A 25264-nucleotide genomic window follows, 5' to 3' on the forward strand; every position below is an offset into this window, starting at 1 on the left:
GGTTGTTTAAGCTACAGAGTGTTCTTTAAACCAGATATACACACCTCAGACACCGTGTGTGTATAAGCATGTTCTTTCACTTTCTGTCTCGGCCATTTCCAGTAAACTCTATAAACCACAAATAACCTGATAGACGAGCAGAGAGAGAGAGACTCAAGGTGGAGAAGGGAGGAGGAGGAGGAGGGAGGAAAAGGGAAGTAGAGAGTGTGGAGAGAGACGACAAATGGGCGGGACATACAGTAAAGTAGAAAAACAGGAACAAAGTGATAACATGTGCCAAAGTACACCTGCACACCTGAGTAAAGCCACTCCTTTCCCAGGACGCATTAGAGATGGTTGAGAAGCGGAGGCCGGGAAAATGCCCTAAAACCCTTTACAGCTTTAATATTTTACAGCCGTTTTGATATTGACTCTGGTTTTTGTTTTTGAGGGATTTTGGAGATACGGGAGTTTTGGTTTAGATTTAGTTCTTTGTGGTGTGTTGCTTTTGTTTAGAACTCCCAACATAGCGGCGGCAGCCTCAGAGTAGGACTTTGGCATTTTTTTTGTGGCCCACTTACCTAATGAAGATGTGGTCTATGAAGGTCATCATCCTGCTTCTGTTCTACTATGGTGAGTACAGAGGAGCTAATATGGATTTATGTTTTGATTTACAGATGATTACAGGCAGGCAAACATTTAATGAGTCATTTTTGTTTTCTAATAGGAGATATAAATAATAACACCAATGCAATAAAGCCTAATAATGTATTTGACAGAGAGTGATTCCCTCTCATTTGAAATGAAGGAGAGTCCCAGATTACAATGAGGACTTGGGTCATTTTAAATGATAGTGATCGATGGAAAATGCTATTTCATTTTAGAGTCTGTCTGATGTAATATTGACTATATCATTGCACAGCTTATAAAAATGCTAATTTTAAACGGACTACTCCGTGTGTAATTTCAACCTTGATGTCTTTTACGTCATCAGTAAACTACAGTACATGGGCTATAACGTTAAAATTGTAACATGCACTGATTTGTTAAATCACTAGCTCTGTTTATATGGCTTTTCATCATGAAAATGTGGTCTATGTATGAATAACTCAAGCTATAAAACACAGGGTGGTGTTCTGCATCCTTTTCCTGTATGCCAGTACGAGAGAGGGCAACTATTTCCTTGTATCAAAAAACAAAGCACAGTTTTTAGTTTCAGCCACTAGCAGAAACAAAGTCGATCTCACATAATCTCCTTGTGGTCCTGGATCCAGTGCATGTGCACTGTATTGCTCAGGCCTTAGCAGCTATACTAGAAAGATTCAGTGACTGTGTTTCTCTCAAGACTTCATATATATAGAGGGAGCTACACCGGCCTAGGATGCTGGGACATTTTTTTTACAGTATGTGCTGCATCATAGAGTATATAAAAACAAGATGTAACTCGAGTGCAAAAGGTTGTCTATGGCTCTTGTTACAGTAGAGAACAGTGTGCTGACTTGACTATGACTTGCCCCAAACTGCATGTGATTATCATAATGTGGGCATGTGTATAAAGGGGAGACTCGTGGGTACCCATAGAACCCATTTTCATTCACATATCTTGAGTTCAGAGGTCAAGGGACCCCTTTAAAAATGGCCATGCCAGTTTTTCCTCACTAGAATTGAGCGTAACTTTGGAGCATAATTTAGCCTCCTTTGTGACAAACTTGTGTGACATGGTTGCTACCAATGGATTCCTTAGGTTACGTTATTTATGTTTAGGTATCTTCACTCTAGCTTTAAAAATTAGCCCGCTACAACCTCCAAAATCGCAAGTTGCATTAATGCGAAATTACATTTTTTTAAGATTTGGATTTATGAATTTTACGGATATTAAGAAAATAAAACAGACTTAATGAGAACAAGGACACCACATTAGCATCCGCCATAAAGTTATTCACAGACTTTTGCTCTTGTGCCCCTTTTTTCCCGACAGCTTCTCTTTCAACTGGCAATGGGAGAGTTTATTTTGTCTCCAAGAACTTTTACAACATACTCCACTGGGACCCCGTGGAGCCTGCCATCCCTGGGGAAAAGGTCCTCTATTGCGTCAAGTACTGGAGGTAAGACCTTGACGGATGAGTGATTATTGTATCTTTACTTCCATTGCCCTCTTGTACCTTTGTTGCTCCATGTAGAGATCCATATGGAGAGGTGGGTCAAAGCAGGAAAAATGTGTTTGCAGAGTAAACACTCGGTGTCAGTGTCTATGTCAAGGCATTGCAGTGTAAAATGAGCATTTTGTAGACTTGTAACTAATTAGGACTGTAACCATGGTCACCAGATGGTCTGTGCTTGGGGGGAATACAATACATACGGACACACTGGATCTAACCCTAGCACACATATTGTGTTTTATTGAATTTATTGTTATTATAGTGACATCTCATGCTGACAAAGACTATTATTTTAGTTAGTCCGGTGATATTCTCTAGTTTTCTTATTGTCAACAAAGACCAAAGCAACAATGAATTGATCCGCCTAACAAGTACTAGCTTAGTCTGTGCCATAGACCTCCATCCAAAAACACATAAATGTTCATTAATTATGATGTACATGGATACTGAAGTTAATTTTGAGCCGATCCCACATAAACCATCCAAGGGCTGTAAATACTCACAGGCACAACAAATCCACAGCTGAAAATAGTCTCCAACAAATACACTATTTACCCCTCTTCTAGTAACGCTTGATAAAAACTACAGTGCTCAGCTGATTTTAAGGAAATTGTTTTGCCTTTTTTTAAAATGAAAATATATATTTGTGATTTGTGTTTCTTATTTCTATTTATTTATTTAAGGAACAAATAGATTTTGGGTTGAGAGCCGCAGATAAGTTGGGAAGTCATTGTTGGTTTTGGTTTTTCCATGGCTAGTGGCTCTATAACTGTATTGCTCAAAAACTAGCATGCAGCTAAGTGTACCACGCTGTTTCTTAGAATCAAACAAAATGAACAAAAAACTAAATTTGAATAAGGTGTTTCAGTGTATTAAATGAGTTAGTATATTTTTATTAAAATCAACTTTCTTTAATGAATATAACTCTCCAGCTAAACGCCAACAAATATGGATATTTCGTTAGATAAAAACTTGTTGTGAATTTTGGAAATTATTAAATCTATCTTTTTCCAATACATTTTTACTTTTCGACTTTATGACGCTCTGGAGTTATTGGAAATGTTTGTATCACAACAATCCTATGCAGCCACCACTAGAGTTTATTCTACAAATAGTATAATACTAATTAATCAGCATGGACTGCACTCTGCTCTCTTCATTGAAAGAAGATGCTCATGGAGCCTTTTCATGCGTTCCAAGCAGATTTTGTTTCTTTCTTCATTTCACTCCTTCTCTACTAATGATCTCAACAAAGTGGAAATGTCATCTCCTCTAATTACTCATGACTCAGTCTCCCAGACAAATGTCAAGTGCCACCCCTATCCTATTGACTTTTCTCCCATCCACTGTCAACTGGAATTGCTGGAGTGACTTCCAGCATCAAATCAGCTGCAGAGGAAGACTGGTTTAACTATGCTCGCTCAATATCGGTTCCTTGTTACAGCATTTATTTGTCTCCCTCAAAAAGGAAATGTGTTCCAATGATGACAGGCTGATTTGGCATGGTCAGGACGACCTGTTTCACGTCAAGTCTTTGCTTGATAAAATGTATTTTTTGGAAGTCCATGACAAACTACTATATCAAATGCTTGATTAAACTCCACACAGCACATTTTGGTTTTTGGTTTGGTACCAGTGAACCTACAGAGATACACTGCCATGTTCATGTGGTTCCAGTATCACAGTTTGATCACATTGTACTTTTTACAGTGATGCTGAGAAGCAGCTATTCCAGATAAAAGAGGAGTGTCAGAACATCACTGCTCTGTCCTGTGACCTGACCGCAGAAACCCCATCAGTTGATTCCGTTTACTACCGGGCTCAGGTGTACTCTAACAGTAGCTTACATGGCAGCACCAAAAGGTTTAAACCCACAGAATACAGTAAGTATATCCATGCTAATCATACATTTCTTTATTTCCTCCAAGCCAGATGTATTCTATTACAACATTAATTCATTCATCCTTTCTTTGCCTCCGTAGCTATTCTTGGTCCACCCATCTTGTCTAACTTCACAACAGTGTCATCCTTGCATGTTAATGTCACGCTGCCCTTGGGGCCAAACGGAGTCTCCGTTGCCGACATCATCACCAACAGCAGAAATGGGCCTGACAAGACTGAGATGGTTTATACCTTAAAAATCACCAAACCAGAGTGGGCTGCACAGGTGAGTCTCCATTTAAACAATAGTATATACTGTACAAATATTCAGTCAGTCATATAATCACCCCCCGAAATTAACTTTTTGACTCACCGGCCAAGGGGACTGGTAGATAAAAAATATTTTTTACCGGCCAAAATAATAAATTGTTTTTTGTGTCACATTCGTTTCAGTACATTTCATTAAGATAACGTATTATGTTGAATAAAAACAAAAACTTAAGTTTTTGTACATGCTTCGTCCTCCTTCTCGTCAGTGGGTTTTCATTTTAAAGGTTGGGTTATTAGCCTAACGGTAGCTAGCAGCACACTAGCAGCAAGTGATTGTTTAGCAGAGTAGCTGATGTCCCGTACGGTAAACTGCCGCCGAGTGGAGCGCTCGAGACGATCAGTTTCATGGCGCTGTTTAGACTGGCTTAAAAGCACATCTGGTAGTGTGTGTGCGTGTGTTTCAACTCCGACACAGACAACAGAGGACAGAAGCAGCGCGCCCGTAAATGACACCAAAACGCAGTAGAGACTCAGCATAGTTTTTTATTACATGGCTATTTTTGTACATTTACCCGCCAGTGTTCCGACTCGCAAAATGGAAAATCTAGCCACATTTGGCGCTTGGCAAGTGTCCATTTTGGACCCTGCATATAATGATACAAGCCATCACATACTATATAATATAATACATTGAGTAAAACCAAAAGGTATAATATTTAGGTTAATATTCAAAGGTAAAGGTTAACATTTTCAGATGATGTTGTTTACATAGCAGTAAGAACAGGCCTGTATTTTTTATTAAAATTAGTTGACAAACATACCAATTCATGATTTTTTCAAATTATTGAAACAAACTAAATTATCTATGTGACTTAAGTTCATTATAATAACAGGATTTGGTCTCTAAACTGTGATGTTTTCTGTTATCCATCTGCCCCCAGGTTTTCCTGTCATCTTAAAGTTTTTCGTTTGTTCTTATTGAGCTGAAAAGATTTTCTTGTTTATCTGACGCATGCAACCTGCAATGGACTTAACTTATAAGTTATCATCCATATGACCCTCTGTGTCTCCAGGTTAATAAAACTACAACCGGCTGGTTCGTCATCAACTTGAAGAACAACCAAACCGAGTACTGCGGCTATGTGGTCTACCAGCCGCTTCCTGTATGGGGTCACTCAAAAGAAGAGAGTGAGAAAGCCCACTTCTGTGCCACACTGCCAGGTGAGGACAATGCTGAATATAACCTATTCACCTCTCACAAACTCCTCGTAAAAGCGCACAATAAACAGATCAGCACATTGATATTGGGCAATAATTGCTAAGAAATGTGTTTTCAGCATATGATATAACCAGGATTTGATACAAATTTCATTCACAATAGGCTCTTTCTGTATAAAGTCAATAATTACATTATATTTACATTTCTAAAACTTCACTGAATGGAGCAGATTTACCCTTATCATATTTACTAAAACTTTATTTCACTTGAGGCAACAGTGTGGCACTCAGCATCTTACTGGGAAGCTATCAAGGACCCACCTGCTGTGGAGAAAATGCAAGAATGAATATACTTGAAAATGTTGTCTTTTCTACGTTTGACTTGAAGTACCTTGTGCTCATCTTCTCAAGTGATTGCAGCCACTTGGAAATAAGTGTTTGGGAATAAATCAAGACAGTTTGTTATAAATCAGTCATCTTTTTAGACGCCTGCATCCGCACCAAGCCTCACTGCTAGAGTATAACAGGTAAACTCAATAGCTAAAACCAGGCAGATGCTGGTGTTGCAGTGAAACTGAAATTATTGGTATTGGCCACAAAGGTGATATTGTTCATACTGTGAATACATGCCTCTTAAAATACTCTTAACTGTTGAATGATAGTAAAAAGAAATGGATAGTTTTTTCAAGAAAAAGGATCTCAAACTAAGTGCTTGGGTGGTGACCTCTCCCTCCTCTGTTGTTGTCATACTGATGAGACAGGAGATTAGATTTCACTTTCCGTTTGCAAAGGTGACATTCTTCTCCCCTTAGCTTGCCTTATTGCTTATTGTCTACTGCTAAAACTGGCAATAACGATGTAAACAATTACAGGCAACATTATACTTTTATATTAAACAGGTGAACAAGGAAATCCATCTTTCAAAATGCACTCAAGGCCATAGCTATTCTATTCATGAAGAGGGGGAATCCACCTCTGTGTATATACCCGTAGAGATAAGTTCCAGTTACCCAACATTTAAGTACTTCTGGGAAGTACTTATAGGGCGGTTGATGTACAGTGTATGTCACACGGGCATGCTACAGGGATACTCCCTGAGAACATGCCTAAGCTTGTGTGTGTCACACTGGGAATTTTTAGAACTTGCGCTTGAGGGTATCTGATTTTACTGATAAGTTGTGTTTTTCCCAGTATATGACAGCAACTCTCTTCTTCCTCAGGTGATCCTCTGATGTTTTTGCCGTGGCTTCTCGTGAGTGCAGCCCTTCTAACGGCCATTATCATAACGTCCGTTGTGTTCGTGTGCAACTATGTGAAGGGTGGAAAGAAAAAGAGCATGCCAGATCTATTGGTAAGCAGTTCCTTTTGTGTGTCGACAAGGAAATGTTGTCATACTGGAAAATGAAGCCATCTGGCACATTAATTACTCTACGCGTGTTCAAGGTACTTATGTGTCACCGCAACCTAAAAGTAATTAAAGACATTGAAATATGTTGTTTTAGTTTCAGTGACTCATGGGGCTTTCAGTGATGACAAATGAATGGCGATGAATGGAAATGTTTCTTCAAAACATTCTATGCATCTTGTATGTATATTATCAACTAGGGATGTTAATAATTAACCGTTTAACCATTTAACCAACAATAAGAATTTTGACCAGATAACACAGGACTTTCAACCAGGAGACCAGTGTTCATGGCTCGTGCGAAACTAAAAATAAACATTGCCTTTTTTTGTCACGTCAGTCAGGTGACTCATTAGTATTGTTAGTCCCATGAGTCACGCGTGTCATTACGCACTTCACGTGAGTCGCTAGTCAGTGAAGTTAACGTCAATCATGACTGTTTCCTAACCCTACGTAAGTGGTTGTGTTGCCTAAACCTAACTTTCTGTGAAAGTGGAAGTTTATTTTGAAAGGCCACTATGCATGTAACGAGCGTATATTGACATGCCGTTCCTGACGCGTCCAAAACTAGGGGGCACTGACCAAGCAGCGATATTTGACGAGTTGGGAGTGAGAATGTGTTTTCCTTTCCATCATTGTGGTGTAAAATGTTAAACTCATCAGCAGATCAGCATATTTTCCATTTTTATCACATGGTATGGTTCCTATATTTAGATTTTCTACATATATTACTCTAATCAAATAAAAAGCTGTTTAGTTATCTACAAAAATCAATCACTTATTTTGACTCTGATGGGTCTGTCTTCCTTATCTTCAAAACAGGTAACCACTTCCAGCAGCCCACCTAGAGTACTGCAGTCTACAGATACCAATCTCATCATTTCCAAAGCGGAAATCTGCGTTCAATGTGACCAAACAGTTTACGCAACGATCCGGATGAAGCCAAATATGCCCTCAGTTGGGCCTGGAGGTTATTCCCCCCAGGACATCCCCTGCCAACCCTGGCAAGACAGCAGTGGCTCCTCTGTGGGAACAGGTGCACGCAGTCTGACCCCAAATCAAGAGGACACGAGTGCCCAGTCCTCTGAAATCTACAGTGTAATAGCTGTCCGTGTCCCTGCTGAACAGAATGAAGACTTTCAGCAGGTTACCAATGACGACAGAGAAACCAGTAACCTACCAATGTCGTCCAGTGGAGAAAGCTGGGACAAAGGTGAAGCAAGTCCAAAGCTGATCTCGCATGGAGTACCACCGTTACCTGATCTGGACCCTTGTGAGAGCAATCCAGCCAGGCCACTGCAGTTGCAAACAGTGCGGGATGTTGACGGACAACTTGTGTTGTCTTCACTTATTTTTCAGTTACAGAACAGCACAGATGACGCAGTGTCACCCCTCAACCCAGAGAGAAAACCCCTCTTATCTGACCTCATAGACTCAAAGATGGAGGGGCCAACATTGGCATCCTTGAAGAGCTTCGACGGTTCAGAGTGGTCAGACTCAGGGTGTGACGATAGCACTGTAACCACACCAACCCAGCCCTACTGCAACACCAATTATTGCCCATCTCAACCAATTAGTCCTTATTTCCACCAGGGATGTCAGAACACACCACCTAGTGATGCCATATTTGAATTGGGTTACAAACAAAACTGGATGCCTGCGATCCTTCTTGAAACTGCAACCAAAGACAGTTGTGAATACAGAAAGACAGACTATCGGTGGACCTGGACTGGTCCCAAAAAGGAGGAGGAAGGTGAGGAAGATGAACACAGAGGAGGAGAGGAGGGGCAAACACTTCTGGGAGGTTTAATGGTACAAATTCAAGAATAGTAATCCTCTCTATAATCTTTGCTATCTGCTGTGTGGCTGATGATGCAGAGACAGATGTTTAAACTCTCCTTAAACATAGACCAAATTCATCCTGAACTAAGTCTTATTTAATAACCACATCTGGACCATTACATACATTTCATATCTTAGATGTGATATATTATGCCTTGCTGTAAATCTGGTTTTATTTATTTATTAACCCACAATTGTAAAATATTAGACTAGAAATACGTATGGATAGTCTTAAATTGTGAGTTTACATTTGAAGACATTATTGTATATACAGAATTTGTATTTTAAAAGATGTTGAATTGTTGAAGGTTGAACCCAAAGTTAACTTCTTTCATAACTGATATAATCTATTCTGGACTTCTCTTGTTATGTGTTTATACTGTAGAAGGGAATATAGCAGCTACGATATAAAGTTTGAAGTGTCCCTTAATGACAGTATATCTCACTATAGTTCACATCAACATTTACATTGTTACGGTAGTCTAAAGCTGTGTTCAGACAGCTAAAATCTGTTTTGTTTACATAATGAAGAATACACATGATCAATCCCTACATGTTTGTACTTTAAGTGGTTTGAAATGTAGTTTAAATTACTTTCTTACAATTCAACTCAGTCCGACCACACAGATCCATTTTTAAGTGTTTCATTTTCAATAGAGCTGCAATCACACGCAGCCAGCACATGCATGTGTGTGCCATCACTATGGCGACACATTATTGAAACTTATTACGCTTTCTAAAACACACAAAGCCAATCTGGTCAATTTTAAATTACAATGTGGACAGTCAACCTTGAAGATTAGATATGAACACAAACCTGATTGCTTTGTGGCTGAAAAAAGCCTTAGACAAAGTCCAACGCCTATTATCATCTTTTCAGCTGTTTAAAATGGGACTAAAATGACTGAATTTCTACTTGAAATGAATGTATTCCTATTTTAAAACTCATCAACATAGTTCAGTATTATTAGTGTTTGCATCTGTAGCCTACATAAAAAAGAAATATTCCATATTTTTCTAACTCACAAAGTTCATGAACTCCTTTTGTTATCCTCATTGTTTGCTCTTCTTTCAGGGGAAGAAAATACAGTGTGTAAAAAATATATTAGAAGGTGGGGTCACGGTGCAACCTGAGCCACGCTGATAACAGCTAGGTTTGTAATAGCCTGAGCAGACTTTTATGTACAGTTGTAAAGTAATAACGTCAGGTGTGTTGAAACAGTGCGATGTGAGTCACATATGGACACAATGTAGATATACAATACAGATGGTATTGTACATGTGTACATTTGTATTGTGGACAAAAGTGTCTCGAATGAATGGTAATGAATGAATGTATTATTAAGTTACAACTTTCTTTTATTCTGTATTTACAGATCGTGAATTTCTAATAAATGTACTGTATGTTGGAAAGTTTGATTTATATTATTGAAATTCTGAAAAATGAATATTAAAGAACCTTTTCCTCAAAACAGAACTACAGCAATTATAAATGTCAAGATGTGTGTATTCATTGGTTTCACTTTGTTGACACTCACCTCCTGGCAAATAATAATATTCTTATAGCCTCTAACTTCTGTTCCTTAGTCTCCAGGTGAGGTGAATATAAAAGAATAATAAACTTGTGTAGCATATTAAATATTTCATCCAGAATGACTAAACAGAATGGTAAACACAAGATTTTAAGTGGTGCTTTTGTGTGATTCTTTGTGGAGAAACTCAGTTTTACAGATCTGTCGATTAAGTCAACTAATCGACAATCGATGTCAACAAAGACAAAGTTGTATTACTGTAAGTCGACAAAGACAGCCTTAGTATTTAAAAAAGCAAAGATCCTTGCTACATACCACACATATTCACCGTCTCAAACGATAAAGTAGTTGGTGAGGTGCATTGCGCAAAGGATCCAAAGTTCAACTTCACAGCCTGTTGCCGAGTAGTGTGTGTTTTCAATCAAGGAAGGAAGACAAAAATAGTTTTTTGTATTTCTGCCTGCATGTCCGCTCTGTACAAATCTGGTGAACTGATCCAATAAGCTGTTTAATTAATTAAAGCTACAATGTCCAACTGGCCATATAGAAGACAATAATCTAACAGCAGACTGCGTACTAAGTGTAACTGTCTTTTTATGTGGAAAACAGGATATATGGATTAATGGTTAAAAAGTGTTTTCTTTTAGATTTTCTTTTAGGTTTTCCAATGTATGTTTGCAGAATTTTAAGGAAAGATGACCCACCTTTGAATCTGGTTTGACATCTCAAAAATAGAGAGCAGCTTGTGTAACCTGAAAGGGGATTTTCCAACAATTTATAACTGAGATCCTTTTCTTTCCAAGCAGCAAGAAGAGGAAGTGATCCTCCCATTTAACTGTCCAACACAGAGAGGGAAACAGTGCAGCTATCTGCATCCATTGGATGTTTTCCAAGGGATAACCTAAGCCTTTGGTGGATTTCTGGTTTAATACCCATTGTGTGCTTGTCTATGCAACTGCTACCAGATACTGTACTGGAATATTTTACAGTAAAAGCCTGACCCATATACACAGATAACCGGGAAGAAGTAACAGATATTTTAAAGTAAGGAACTAAAGGATAAGGAGGATAAAACTTGGTATCAGCAGATACCCAATATTTCAGAACTCAGGCCAGGGCCAAAAAAAACTTGATCCAGACATTTATTTTTTTATATTAAATATGTTTTCAAGGAGAAAAAATAGCCCACAACTCAGGTGCATCAGTCACAAGAACCAAAAAATAATTCAATGTGACAAAAGGAAAGGTGTCATATATCATAACAACAAACTGCACTGACTGAGAACAGCACACTTTGCAGGATATTAGCTAAATGCTAACAAACCAACACCATGAAAAATGATGGCAAAATGTAATCAATACATCCTGCGACAAAGTATCAACAAGAAACTTTGTATTATGAACATGTCAAAAGCACAGATTTATGGCCAGGTTGCTTCAAAAAAATGATTTGTATCAAAGACTATCACACATGCATAACAGTGGAGCACATAACCTAGGCCGATGCATGAATGCAAATAAGTAATATTGTCTGATGATTTATTCCTTCATAAGTCAAAGCTTGGATAAAAACAAATTGCACTTTTAATCCACGCAGTCTGCTACCATCTCTAAGATAAATCAAGGTATAAAATGTGTAGACAGCCACCTTACGAGGGCTTCTTTGTTCAGTTAAGCTCGGTATCTTTTACAGGACCAGGACACCAGCAGAAAAGGTTTCGCTCAATTGTAGGAAAATAGCTACAGTAAAAGTGGATGTTGTTGGAGGCTGCCAATACATTTTTATATCTCGTTCTGGGCAAACAGAACAAAAAGTATAAACCAGTACGGCGCACGTAATATTTCATAGGCCTTAGGCATTCTGTGACCCTCTCTTCATCAAAGCTCAAGCATGTCAATGAACACGATGCTTCTGTTGTGCTATTTGAGATCAAGTCAGCTATGCTGCCCTTGACATATGAGTGGGCTCTGTGCTTGTACTGAGAATAGGACTGATACAGAAGTAGAGGAGAAAAATAAGCATTGTAAAGGATGATTTAACATGAGCAAAGAGATGGAATTGGCAACGCACCAGCAAAGTTCAATGTTGCAACTAACACAAAAAAAGCATGGCGATGAAATGAATAGGTGAAATGGCTGTTGTGAGTGGGAGTAAGTGGGAGGTAGATAGCCAAAGAAATTGGGTTAGATCCAGTCGAGAAAAATTTGGGACAACTACCTCCAAGAGAATCAAACAGGGCGTAAAATGGCAAAGAGGAGTGAACCGGGGAAACAAAAGAGGATTCTAACTAGTAGCCAATCATCCTGACAACACACTGCATGAAAAAGGACTGAGTGTTTTCAGAGTGAGAGGGATTTACGGTATCTGGCGTGTTTGGAAAAGACATGGCACAGGGCATGTTGTCCAGCTTTTCATCATGCTCTTTTCCTCTATCTCCCCCATCTTGCTCTTCTTTGGACGTGTCTAAAATAAAAAAGTCTTTCCTTGGCTGGCAGGTCTGACAGGTTCTTTTCTTTCTGTCTGCCAGAAGGCTGTTTTTCTCGTCTTTCAACTCGCCAAGTCCTGAGAAGATCGAATGGGAGATTGCTGGGCAAACCCTCTTGAGTGCCACAGGCATGATAGAACTTTGAATGGGAAATAGTAGATCAGATGAACCCAATGCTTTTGTACAAACAGAATTTCGATCACAGCTGAGCGTGTGTGTGCCTGCCCTGGATCAATTGTGTAATTATGGCCACTTATGTCATTTGCAGTACTGAGAGCACATAGGAGGCAACCAGGTTGCACGCTTGTAAAAAGTTAAAGGTTGGGTCAAAATTAGGGATGTTAATAGTTAACCGTTTAACCCTTAACAAACATTAAGAATTTGTACTGATTAATGCTGTTAAACGGTTAAAAGAAATATTTAAAATGAAATAAAAAGCTGAGCAAAACTCAGAGGAGCGGCTTGTCACTGAAAGGAGAATAGCTGGTTCACCTTAACAGCCCACCTTAGGTGAGTCTGAGCCGGTGTTGCAAGACACAGGAGCTTGGCTTGGAGGAGTTGTAGCATTTATTCACTGACAAATAAACTGTACACACATTGCACTGCTACGTTCACAGCTATAACACCATCAACAACCCCACACTCACAGCCGCCACACACATACGGTCTGTTGTCAGACACTCACTATCGTTACACCAGGCAGACACAGCTGATAACCTCGCAGCTAAACTAAATGATGCAGTGGAGACTTTTACTGGGAAAGTAGCTGCATTTGTCCTTGACAATACACACATGCAATGCTTGTCAGTTAACAGTTAATAATCGGTTAACGAGGGTCAGTTATAGGTTAGAAAAAAATTCTTAATTAGCATCCCTAGTCAAAATCCACATATGCTTATTTTGATTCTTTCCTCCTTCAGAATAACAAAAAGCACACACTGTGCAATGTGCCCTTGCAACTTGATATATGCCCTTAAATTTTCTGATACAGTGTGTTGGTAGAGATTCCCATTAATGTTTAATGGCTCCATTGAGGTTTAAACTCCAAAGCAGTCGTTCAGAAGGTTATTTTGGGGGTATACGCATTAATGATTGCCTAATTTATTATAGCCACTATCCACATTTAAGGCAAAGTTCCAGCACGGAAAGATAGAGCAAAGAAAAAAGTCCTTTGAAGAAATTATAACCCTTCAATGTTTGAATACGCTGAGAGAACTTAACGGATAAGTTTGGGTGTCTTTGACATAAAACTATCATCCGACACTCACCCTATCTTGGCGGTAGCCATCTCTTTTCTAGATTTATCTTTTTTGATAAGGCGCATAGAGTTAACTGGGTCCATTGAAATGTATGCATGCCTCACTGCTAATGATTTTGTACTCTGATCTCCAAGTTTGATATGGCACCATGAGGTTACTTTACGGCCGTTTCTCATTTACTCTCATGAGATAATGGAAAGAAAAAGTGTGACTATTGAAAGACTTCCAAAGGACAGTATGTTCCTGTGTTTCCACAGGAGAGGGCTTGCATGAGATGCTACTTAAGATCGTGTTGCAGGCATATTAGGCAATGTCACTAGCAAGAGTATGAACAATCACTTGGTTCACAGGGCTCAGTGTTTCACCTATATTTATTCTGCATGAGCACCACTGCTAAAATTTCACACAATCATTAATATCCTCTGCTCTCTTGTTTCACCACACACAGAGAGCAAGCAGAGGAGAGACAGGTTAAGCGAAGATAACATTGTCGGTACCGGTTACAAACAGGCTCGGTAGTGAACGACACGCTAACATGCTGACAGATTTGGTGTTTGGTTTTATTATATTGTATTATTGTATTTTTTGATGTGGCATAAGTGAACCACATCAAGCTGCCTTTTTTCTTGCAATTCCCATTGAACAGGCACCTACCTCTCTCCCAGACCAAATCATTTGATGAATTGAAGTCTGCATGTAATTGGATGCAATCACGTCGCCCCCGCCCTCTCCTCGCTTGCATTCTAATGAGCTCTTAATGGGTCCTTGATTAGAAAAAGGCACGAAAACAGCTGTCAAGGCCGGCCAGGAAATGATGGATCATCCAAGAGAATTTGGTGTCCATTAAGGTCTATTCTGGGCCCCGTCACGGGTAGGTGAGAAGATGAAAAGAAAGTTTTGTGATATTTAGTTTCCACAGAGACAATTCCCCGTGGAACAATGATCACTTCAGTCTTGAAACTGACAGATGGCTGTTGAACACTGAGAAGAGTGTCCAGCCTGAGCTTGCCAATATTGTTGGATAGATACCTCACAGTTTTCACCATACCAAATGCCAAAAGAATTAAGAGCTGCTAGGAGTGACTAATGGAGGATATGCTTAATAGAAATGGCAGATTCATTATATAGAAACAGTGATAATATTATATTATTGCTTGTCAAAACACAAAGAAGAATCCCACATCAAAGAAAGTCATGCCATTTCTACAATATTAAAATGGGTGATATCCCTTCATATCCTGGCCTCTGGCTCATGTCATGCCACATTTACTGTAAACATGAGCTGCAAACGGAGGGAAAGAAAAACATTAACACTACCCTCCAAGTCGTTATTACAAATAGGGTGTGTGGGGATTTTCTATCACAGCTTGTACTCAAAACTGACTATTCTGGCTGCAAACACTGCAGCAGTTCAAGGAAATACAATCAACTCTATTCAAAGCGGCTACAGCTCTTTTGTGGTTGATTTTTTAAAACCCATAAATAAAATATTTCAGATGCGACTCTCCAACAAGCTATACATGGCAACTCCTCAATGCTGTTTCACCATTCTCCACTTTAAATCGCTCACTTCCTGCAAAGTGACCTGAAAGAGGCATCAAATACAGCCGGTATATCACATGTCTCTTCTCTCCACAGAGACCCATACCTGAAGAGTATGATATCCTTGTCATCTGTGAGGTGCAGATAAAATGCAAGAATATCCATCAGGGAATAAATGTTTGCCACACAGTCACTCTGACTCTGACTTTTATTCATAATTTATGTAAGTAAAAGCACAGAGCGTGCATGAATTGTGAATAAGCATTAATGATTGATAAAACAAGACAAGTCGTTCCGAGTGTGCGGAAAATATTTATCCCTTGTTGGCTAGCCCTACATGTTTCACCTGGTACATGTACAAATTCATTATATATTTTGTGCTTCAGGTGCTCTGGGAAAGTGAAACCACATTGATTTGCATAAGTGATCTAAATAAATCAGGCACTAAACAGAGAGTAGCTGCACTGGTTGAGTTTTTAAGCATGGCAGTGCTTCAGAAACTTCTCTGTAAAAGTGTTGAAAATGTTCTATTGTCTCAGCGCTTTCAATAAAACACATCAGTGCCTCCACTTTCTAACTACTGTAAGAAATAGAAGACAACGCTGACATGAGATGTTCCTGGTGGACCTGGAAGCTGAGGAGTCTTATAAAAGAAAAGGAAGTAATAAAAAGGTGGCCCTCAGCTGCTTGGTCCCTGTAGTTATTCTTAGTCTGACAGTCACTGCTGATGTATGATGAGAAGAGAGGGCCTGGCAAACGTAGCTTGTATTGTGTGCTGATATTCCAGAGGCAGGTGTAGCCGCTAAAAGCTTATAAATAACCCCCCATCCTTCCATACAACTGCTGTTGCCTTGAGTGATGTCGTCTTTCCTCGCTGCCCCTGTGTGCTTTTAGTCCCTGGCGGTCAGCGAGGCTGGACACACAAAACCATACAACACAGATAATTATAATATAATATAAACAGTTACAAACTAAATCTGCCCCACACACATTTCTTCAGATATTTACAGTTGCACAGCTTTGCCAAACAAAACACTAAATCCTTTCTCAACATTCCAAATAGTTCTCCGATAATGGAGTCCATATTTTTGTCAAATCCTTTGATTAAAGGAGGCCCTTCTATTATTTATGACACACTTTTATATTTAGGCTGCACCACCTCCTTGGATTATCTAAAAACAGCCTGGGTGAACGATCTAGGAATAGCCATCACTAGCGATGTCATGATACCAGAAATTTAGGAGTCAATACCAATACCGCGGAATTCCACAATTCTACCCAATTCGATACCACAGTAAAAAAAATAAGCAAAAAAATAAATAAATAAATAAATCCCATGTACTTCAACATACATCAAAACTAACAAGATTACATTTGGACACATCATGATAATGTTGTAATTGACCTTCGCCCATGTAACCTCCGTTAACATTAGCTGTTAGCTCAGTTATTTTGCCAAGCAGGACTGTGCTGCCCACCGGCTGCTAACAGCTAACGTTAACTAGCCTTCCTCCTGCCGATTTTAACACAGATTTGTTGTTCACAATGTCGCATTAACAGTGAAAAAAAAGGGTGCGTACCCTGGACTCATCGATAGTGAGTTTAGCGCTCAGTTTATCTAAGTGATAGTTATACATACATTAATACAAAAATCCCTTTCGCCCCAAAGGCACCAAAGGGAAGATCTCTGTCCATCACTTTTGGCATTGACATGGCACCAAAGCATCGCTTCTCATGACATCCTATCTATCACAGAAGAACTATGGACAGAAGCCTAGACATTGGTCCTGAGTTGATGCCAGGCAAGGGCTTTTGCAGTTTAAAGTATTACACTGATTACACTTAACAAAGAAAAAGCTCTGCAAAATGTATCCAAATATAAATCGTGCTTGCGACTGATGTGGGCAGTGACCAGCCTCTTTAGCCCATATGTTCTGGCACTGTCCAAGAATAACAACATATTGGCAAAACATTTTTCCATCACTATCGGACATCAACGAAAGACCGGTTGATCCTAATCCACTGACGGCTGTCTTTGGAGTCAAAGGATCTAATCTTGTGCAAACCACCTTTCAATATAACACAATAACATTTGTAACCCTTCTAGCACGCAGACAGATATTACTAAACTGGAAGCAGACACAGGCTCCAACCTTGCCCTTATGAAAGATGTCATGCAGCACCTGCATTTGGAAAAAAATAATTTTCAATGAGAGGGAGTGAAGACAAATTTCACCAGATCTGGCCCTTTATCGACCACTTCAATAAGTGGGGTTTCTGGACAATATTTGTCATTGTTTGGTGTTGTTAATTGATTTTCAATAATACATTATTTTAATGATTGACAGCCCTAATTGATTTGTTTTATTTCTGTTTTTGTCTGTTTTTTTTATTTATCTATTTGTATTTTTAATGTCTTCTTACTACCTACACGTAATACTTCTCCCCATTGTTCAACGTTTCACTCTGAAAACCTCAATATAAAGAGTTGTTAAAAAAAAGAAAATATGGGCTTCCTTCAAATTATTTGTAGAGAAAGAAAGAATAAAAAAACATTTCAGCACCAGCACACGCACACGCACACGCACACGCACACACACACACACACACACACACACACACACACACACACACACAAAATCATACAGCCAGAACGAAACAAATCATTTCAATTAAAAACTGGGCTTCCTTCGAGTTTTTGTTAGCAGAGCAAATAAAAGAAAACTTTTCAGAGGCAATGGATATCACCCAAACACACACAGTTCTTAATGAACCCTAATGAACTCTGCCAGACCGAGTAACCTGTTTAATGAGACAGATCAGTGGACAAGTTCCAAGAACTAATCAAAAATCACTGTTAAAGGAGATGAGAAGCAAGAAGAAGGAGAATACAGAAAAGGGAATGGTGCAAGGATCAATTCAAGTCAAATCAAGTACAACAACAACTAATGATAACAATACTGGTTACTGAGAGAGACCTTGAGTCAATGTACAGTTAAGCAGTAATGTATGGCACAGTAGAGAATATTATAGTCTTTTATTTGGCATACTTGCATTTGTTACTCAACACTATAAACAACGTACAGCTGAGGCTGATGGGAAGGTCATTAGTTTGGTCAGAGAGTATGGGGCAAATTAAAATTTTTAACCGATGATGGTGCTAGATGAAAAGTGGGATCGCGAAAGTCAGAGGTATTCATTCTCTGGGAACAATGAATATCTGTACACAATTTCATCGCAATCTATCCAATAGCTGTTGAAATATTTTATCCTGGACCAGTGGTTAACATAGACTGTATATAAGAAGTGGACGTATTCACTGTGACATCATCCATTGGTTTGTGGACTGCTGTTTTGAAGCCTTGAGTTTGACATTTTGCCCGTCGCTATCTTGGATTTTGGGCGCCGCCATCTTGGCTTTTTGCAACCAGAAGTGACATGAGAGGGTGGAGTTGAGTACTGAAATGAACGCTGAATAAGACGTTTTTAGGCGACCAAAAATGGTACAATTAGCTTTCACGAATTAAAAAGATACTGTGAAAGGGTTAAGGTTGTAAGACGAAAACTCAGACAACACCATGGTAGCAACCTGTCAATCACTAGGTAGCCACGCCCTAAAGCATACCCTGCTTTATGGCCTATTTGACTCTAAATGGGACCATAATTTACTAACTGAACATTATGCTGTAATGAAGAAGCCTTGAAACTAGCGATTGAGACCATGAACTCATGTTTACAATGTTTACTGAGGTAATAAATCAAGTGAGAAGTAGGGTCATTTTCTCATAGACTTCTATACAATCAGACTTCTTTTTGCAACCAGAGGAGTCGCCCCCTGCTGGCTATAGGAAAGAATGCAAGTTTAAGGCACTTCCGCATTGGCTTCACTTTTCAGACCCCGGAGTTGCCCACTGGTGGTGAACTGACCAAAACTGCCATCCCCAAAGCTATACTGCTAGCCCGACAAAGAAGTTATATCCAAAATGTGTTTATACCAAAAAAAGACGATATTATATGTAGGAGCAATACAGAAAAATACAGGAGAAGTGAAAGAGCAGTGAAAAGAGGAGATAAAGGAATAAAAGAAATAGAAGTATGAAAGGTAGTTGAAGAGTAGAACAGCAGAATCAGGTGCTCAGGTGTTGCCTCCACCATTATTAACCTCTTGCTTTTTACAGAGTCCAAGGTCAGATTTTTAACAAGGAGGATCCAAATGGTTCTAGTCTCACTCTCACTTTCATCTCCTTCTTAACAGCCGACTTGTTTCTTTCCCTTTGTCTCCAATTAGATCTTCCTCTCTTTCTCCTTTTCTCTCTGACGTCTTCCTTCTCTCTCCACAGCTCTCTGTCTCCTCTCTCGTCCCCTGGGCATTTCCCAGCGTTTAATTTTGCATTCTTTGTACCCAGGTGGGATGGTGCTGAGAGAAATAAATATATATTTCTTTTAGTGACATTTGTTGAGCACACATTCATAGCAGCCAGTTGTTCTCCTGAGGCCGTCCCAGCTGTTCCTTTCAGCTGTTCAGGTCATTTGGTCCAGCCTCTCTTATTGTACAGGGAGCTATTGTGTCATCTCTTAGCCGCTTGTCCTCGGAGCTGTTTGTAAATTGATCTAGCGGATGGCAATGGTCTGTGTCTGTGTGTGTGCCTGTGGTGGTTTTGTGTGAGTGTGGTGTACAGGGGAGCTGTCATTGGTCTATATTTACCAACTTAAGAATGAGACAGCATTGTGTTGTCCACATTCTTGGCAGTGGAGGACACTTTGTGTTCAGGGTCACCCTCACCACTTCATCAAGAGAGGCAAAGAGACAGGAGAGAGTGAGGGAGACGCAGATAGACAGACAGTGAGAGGTAATACTGAGAGGTGAGACAGCAAGACTGAACAAGATCTTCAAGGAGAGACACAGACAGGCAGACACAGCAGGAAGTGGGATATATCCGTCCTACAGATCTTTGACACCCAGAGGACTTCACCTGTTTCTTTAAAGAAAGCGTGAGTGAGATTCCTTTTATTCAGCCTTCATCTAGATCTAGCACAAATGGCATACATACATTTTTTGCTTTTCATCAGTTAGGATGGGTTACTGACGCATTAGAATATGTGATCACCCTCCGTGAAATATAAAACCACAACACTAAGCCTGAGCAAAATGCACACAGTGTCTGTCTACAGTATATCTGCATAATGCTGTTAATTATTCTTCTTTCTTTGTATTGTCAGAAAGGCTTCTTTTCTCTTGTTGTTACTCTTGAGTCTTTGCTCGTTTCTCCAGCTTGTTGAACTTCTTAATGGTCTCTACTTTTTGATGGCCTCAGTGGATGTAGCTTTTAATTACTCTCTGGGGATGGCATGAAGCAAGCTCCTGTCATGTTCAGACAACGCCTTCCCCTTCAATGAGTAGAAAAGTAGATCATTTGTCCCCTTGTTCCACTGTTGATAGTTTTTTTTTTCCATTATCAGAGACCACGAAACCGAGCTCTCAATTCACTCCAGAGACTGGAAACTGCACCATGTGTAGAAAGAGAGCACTGCTTTGCTTTTGCTCCCTCCAGGGGCCCAGGATCCAGGCCTACCCATGGAGACTGATCAATTTTAATGTGCCAGAGGTCGACCTTCCATTAACAGTGTTCAAACAAACCCTCTCTCCCTGCACTACAGTGAACCACAAAAGAAACAACAGGGGAATCAGCTGGCCCACGAGCCTATTAGCCTGTTAGCTAGCTCGCTGCTGTTTTCCACGATGTAATTGAGGGAGATGAGAAGAAATAACACATTACGGTTGTTTGTGGCGCTAACACAGGTGGTTGCTATCGGGAGTGGGTGAATGAAGCTATCACTCAGGCACGACCTGATTCTGTTTGTTGGGCGCGTTCGGCATTCACTTCCCCAGAGCAGCCGCATGATTAATGATGGGCAGGGTGAGGGCAGCAGCATGGCGGACCTCAACTGATGAATTATTAGTGGCTCGGCGGCCCACAAAGGGGTGATTCATGTAACGTGGGACTAAAACACACCTTTTCTCCACACCTACCTAAAACCACACTGGACTCCGATGAAAAAAAAAGTGACATGCACAGTCGTTTATATGATTTGAAGTATTTCATTTCAAAATTGCTACGACAAAAGACAAAAAATGTGAAAACAAATGACTCGTGGATAAAATGTCTGCTGACATTAAAATAAATCACATTATGGATTATTTTTAAAGCTGACATGATAAGTCAATTAATCCAAAAAACATATACTGTATATAAGGGCCAAAATATTACGGAATCCACCTTATCAAATGTGAATATTTGCTGTTTTTCATGGTCTTCTATGAAAGGAAACTGAATATCTTTGTGTTTTGGACTGGGGGTCCGGACAAAACAAGACATGCGAAGACATCACCTTGGGCTCTGGGAAAATGGGACTGTATTTTCCATTATTTTCTGACATTTTTATGGGTCAACCCATTAGTCAATTAATCAAGAGATAATCTGCAGAATAATATATAGTGAAAATAATCACAAGTTGCAGTCCGAGTTACTTTGAAAAGTCGGTATTTTCTAAAAGGTTTTCAAAAATAGCTACATATCTAGACTACATCTGTTTTTTGAGTATTGTATTCCAGACACCAGTTTCTCTCATTAGTGCATAAATGACATTTTGAATCGAAACCCACTTATGGTGGGTGAGTTGGTGCTTCTTTGCAAATGGTAGTAAAGATGGTGACGTAAGTTTGATGCATGATTCTTTTGATGCAAGATGTAATTGCAGCAGATATTGATTCCTGCTCTGTCTGGTCTTTGGGTTGCTAGTCCCAAGACACGTCAAGATACAGTATCAGAGGACTCGTGCCTCTTTTGATAGCGCTAATCTATTCGAGAGATAAATGGTTCCATAAACATTTTGCATACACTTAGAACACCCTTTGGGCTCAATTATAATGTCTCTAGGGATGAGGCTGGATACCGATTCACAATCCTGCACCACCGCGATGTGGAACAGTCATTACTCTGCCGCCTCAACTCAGCAAAGTACTAGAAATGTAACTATAAGGTCCCATCTGAATACAAAGCACAATATACATAGTTGCGTCTCTTACCAAGGCTGATAAAGTGGCCATTCATTTGGCAACTCATCTGCACTCCATATGAAACATACAGCTTTGAGTTGGCTACAGTGCCTTTAGTGTCTGACTGACTCCCATTGACTCTCGTCGCACTGCCTCCTACACACCTCTGCATGCTCACTCATAGCCTCCCCTCCCTCCACAGGTGCCGGTTCGGGGGTTACCATGGAAACCAGGACGGTGATGCAACGAGAGCAGGAGGAGCAGTCGTCCCAGATGTCTCACAGCATGCAACTGTCCTCCCAGATCAAGAAGAAGACCTTCACTTCCAGGTGCAAACATGCTCTCCTGACTTCAGTGGCAGAGGTTTTCAGATCATTTACTATTACTGTTAACTACCAAAACAACAACAATACTCCATCACAAGTTAAAGTCTTGTATTAAAAATCGTACTTAAGTAAAAGTACAGAAGTATTTTTAGCAATATGTATTTAAAGGCTCAAAGTGGAAGAACTGATTTTGTCCCTAACTGATATATTATTATGACATTATCAGATTTTTAATACTGATGCATGGACGTGTAAGCAGCATTTTACTGTTGCAGCTGCTTGAGGTGGAGATAGTTTTAACTATTTAATATACGGTTAGAAAGTTTATTCCAGTGGTTCCCAACCAAGGGGTCACGGCCCCTCCAAAGAGTCATAAGATAAATCAAATAATTAATGAGGTGAAAAGAACAAAGCGGAACATATTTGTATATATTTTTGGGACTTTCGGTGGAATTTTTGCTTTGTTTTGTGAAATATCAGGTCATTTTACCTCTTTAGGCCTCAAACAGTTATTTAAATAAACAATATAAAAAACTTAAATGGGAGATCTCTTCATGGTGGAACACGGGGCCCAAAATACACACTGCTTTTTTGTAAGAGGTTGAAAACCACTGGTTTAATCAATGTGTTATATTTTAGCTTATCATCACTTTCATGTCAAGTCATGAAAAGAAACTAGTAACTATAGCTGTCAAATAAATTCAATGGTAGTGTAATGGTAGAAGTGTAGCATTAAGCAGCATAGATTTAAGATACTCAAGTAAATTCAAGTAACTCAAAATTGTACTTAAGTACAGTACTTCAGTAAACATGCTTTCCACCACTGCCTGACATACAGGATAGCAATATTGTTTTTGTAACCTCTATTATTTCTGAGAATGCATGCTATTTTTAAAGGATAAGTCTGGTGATATTCTATATTTTTCCTACTGTGAACCAATAACATGCATGAAAAGACCAAAACCAACCATGAACTGATCAACAAGTATTGTCTGTGTAGCCAAAGCCTGATATACCTTATTCTTCTGTGATAGACATCCATTGTTGTCCAAAACAAGTTCCATCGTTGAAATGGGTGACATGTTCCTCCATTACAATAAATATGGGCAATCGCACGCACACCGTCTTATTGCAAACACTCACTAGTGCACCAAATCCGCAACTGAAAATAGTCCCCAACAAATACAATGTACTCCACTTTGAGTAACATTTACGAAAAGCTACAGTGTGCAGCTGTTTCAGAAAATACCTTCTTTCTTTTTTTTAAATTAAACTATGTATTCAAGACCTGTTTATACAGATGCACGTCTTCCGTAGGAACAAATGAGTTTGGGGTTGAGTGTTACAGACAAGAAGTATTAAGGGACAGACGAATAATTCACTGATTTTGGTGTTTTTATGAGATTTGTCAACAATAATAGAATATAAAATATTGCCAGCCTTATCCTTTAAGCAACACTCTGCATACAAAATTAAAACCCTGGACTTTTAATTGCAAGTACAGTTTAGAGTATTTACTGTATGATGGATTTACAGCGACAAAGTGCAATAGTCAATGACGCATAAAAAAGTAACATAAAAAGTGACTATGGGGGTAGGACAAGACATTGGCTCATTTATTTTTACTTATATACATAATAGTTTGTTTGGGAATCTGAACTGCGAGCCTACTGAACACAAACACATTCCCCTCACCTTTTGGACAACATTGCTTCAGTATTTCTTGCCTAAAAAGAAGCTGTATAATCAATATTATTTGGTAGTACCTGTAACATTACAACACTGAAAAGCATAATGTTCTTCAAGTCTCATATTCAGCCCTTAAACCTGATTTTAATTAAAACAAGAGGAACATTCTGCCAATGAGTCGAAATAATTCAGTTTCCAGTGCAGCATCTCTTGTTTCATGCATTTTTCAGAAATGACTTGCAAATATCAGAAAAATGGCACTTAAGGCTACAAAATTCATGAAAAAAGTTTAATTTTGAAACCAAGATTAATTATCTCACCTTCATAGGCAGATTTATTCATTTGTTTTAAAAAAAAAAAAAACTAGGGTTAACAGATTAAATTACTTGTTCAGATTTTGAAATGAACATAAAATACAATTTCACAAAAGCAGAGAACATTTACGTCAGAAAAAAAATATTCTTCTGTGGGGTTTACAGTTTCTGCTCTAAAGACTTTTATAAATAATAAAGTAGGTAAATTTGTTAGTATTATGTTGCTCAACGTTATCCTGATTGATCACAACTGATTTGTTTTTCAGTAGAAGGATAACAAAGTATTTATTACAGAGAAACATATG

The 25264-nt window shown here is 39.1% G+C and overlaps 2 protein-coding genes and 1 long non-coding RNA gene across 6 annotated transcripts in view; 2 read left to right on the forward strand and 1 right to left on the reverse strand.

The window, feature by feature from the left end:
* LOC119497511 overlaps positions 1-25264 on the reverse strand; it is a 116970-nt gene that overhangs the window by 75835 nt on the left and 15871 nt on the right. The gene's annotated exons all lie outside the window — the stretch shown is intronic.
* ifnlr1 (interferon lambda receptor 1) lies at positions 291-10231 on the forward strand. The gene is made up of 7 exons (XM_037785645.1): positions 291-612; positions 1958-2084; positions 3849-4021; positions 4121-4305; positions 5363-5510; positions 6728-6858; positions 7735-10231. The coding sequence occupies exons 1-7, from the start codon at positions 564-566 to the stop codon at positions 8740-8742; spliced, it is 1821 nt and encodes a 606-aa protein (XP_037641573.1). The 5' UTR covers positions 291-563; the 3' UTR covers positions 8743-10231.
* Positions 20328-25264, forward strand: part of myom3 (myomesin 3) — a 66386-nt gene continuing 61449 nt past the window's right edge. Inside the window, exons 1-2 of the mRNA XM_037785620.1 lie at positions 20328-20565; positions 22833-22959. Of these exons, the coding sequence (XP_037641548.1) occupies positions 22853-22959 (107 nt within the window). The 5' untranslated portion in view covers positions 20328-20565; positions 22833-22852. The remainder of the gene's footprint in view (positions 20566-22832; positions 22960-25264) is intronic.

The sequence above is a fragment of the Sebastes umbrosus genome, chromosome 11 (genome assembly GCF_015220745.1).
Source record: "Sebastes umbrosus isolate fSebUmb1 chromosome 11, fSebUmb1.pri, whole genome shotgun sequence".
Classification (NCBI taxonomy): Eukaryota; Metazoa; Chordata; class Actinopteri; order Perciformes; family Sebastidae; genus Sebastes; species Sebastes umbrosus.

Coding starts and splice junctions, on each gene's coding strand:
- ifnlr1 (XM_037785645.1), top strand. CDS start 564: ATGAAGATGTGGTCTATGAAGGTCATCATCCTGCTTCTGTTCTACTAT. Junction 4,306..5,362: donor AACCAGAGTGGGCTGCACAG/GTGAGTCTCCAT, acceptor CTGTGTCTCCAG/GTTAATAAAACTACAACCGG. Junction 5,511..6,727: donor CTTCTGTGCCACACTGCCAG/GTGAGGACAATG, acceptor CTTCTTCCTCAG/GTGATCCTCTGATGTTTTTG.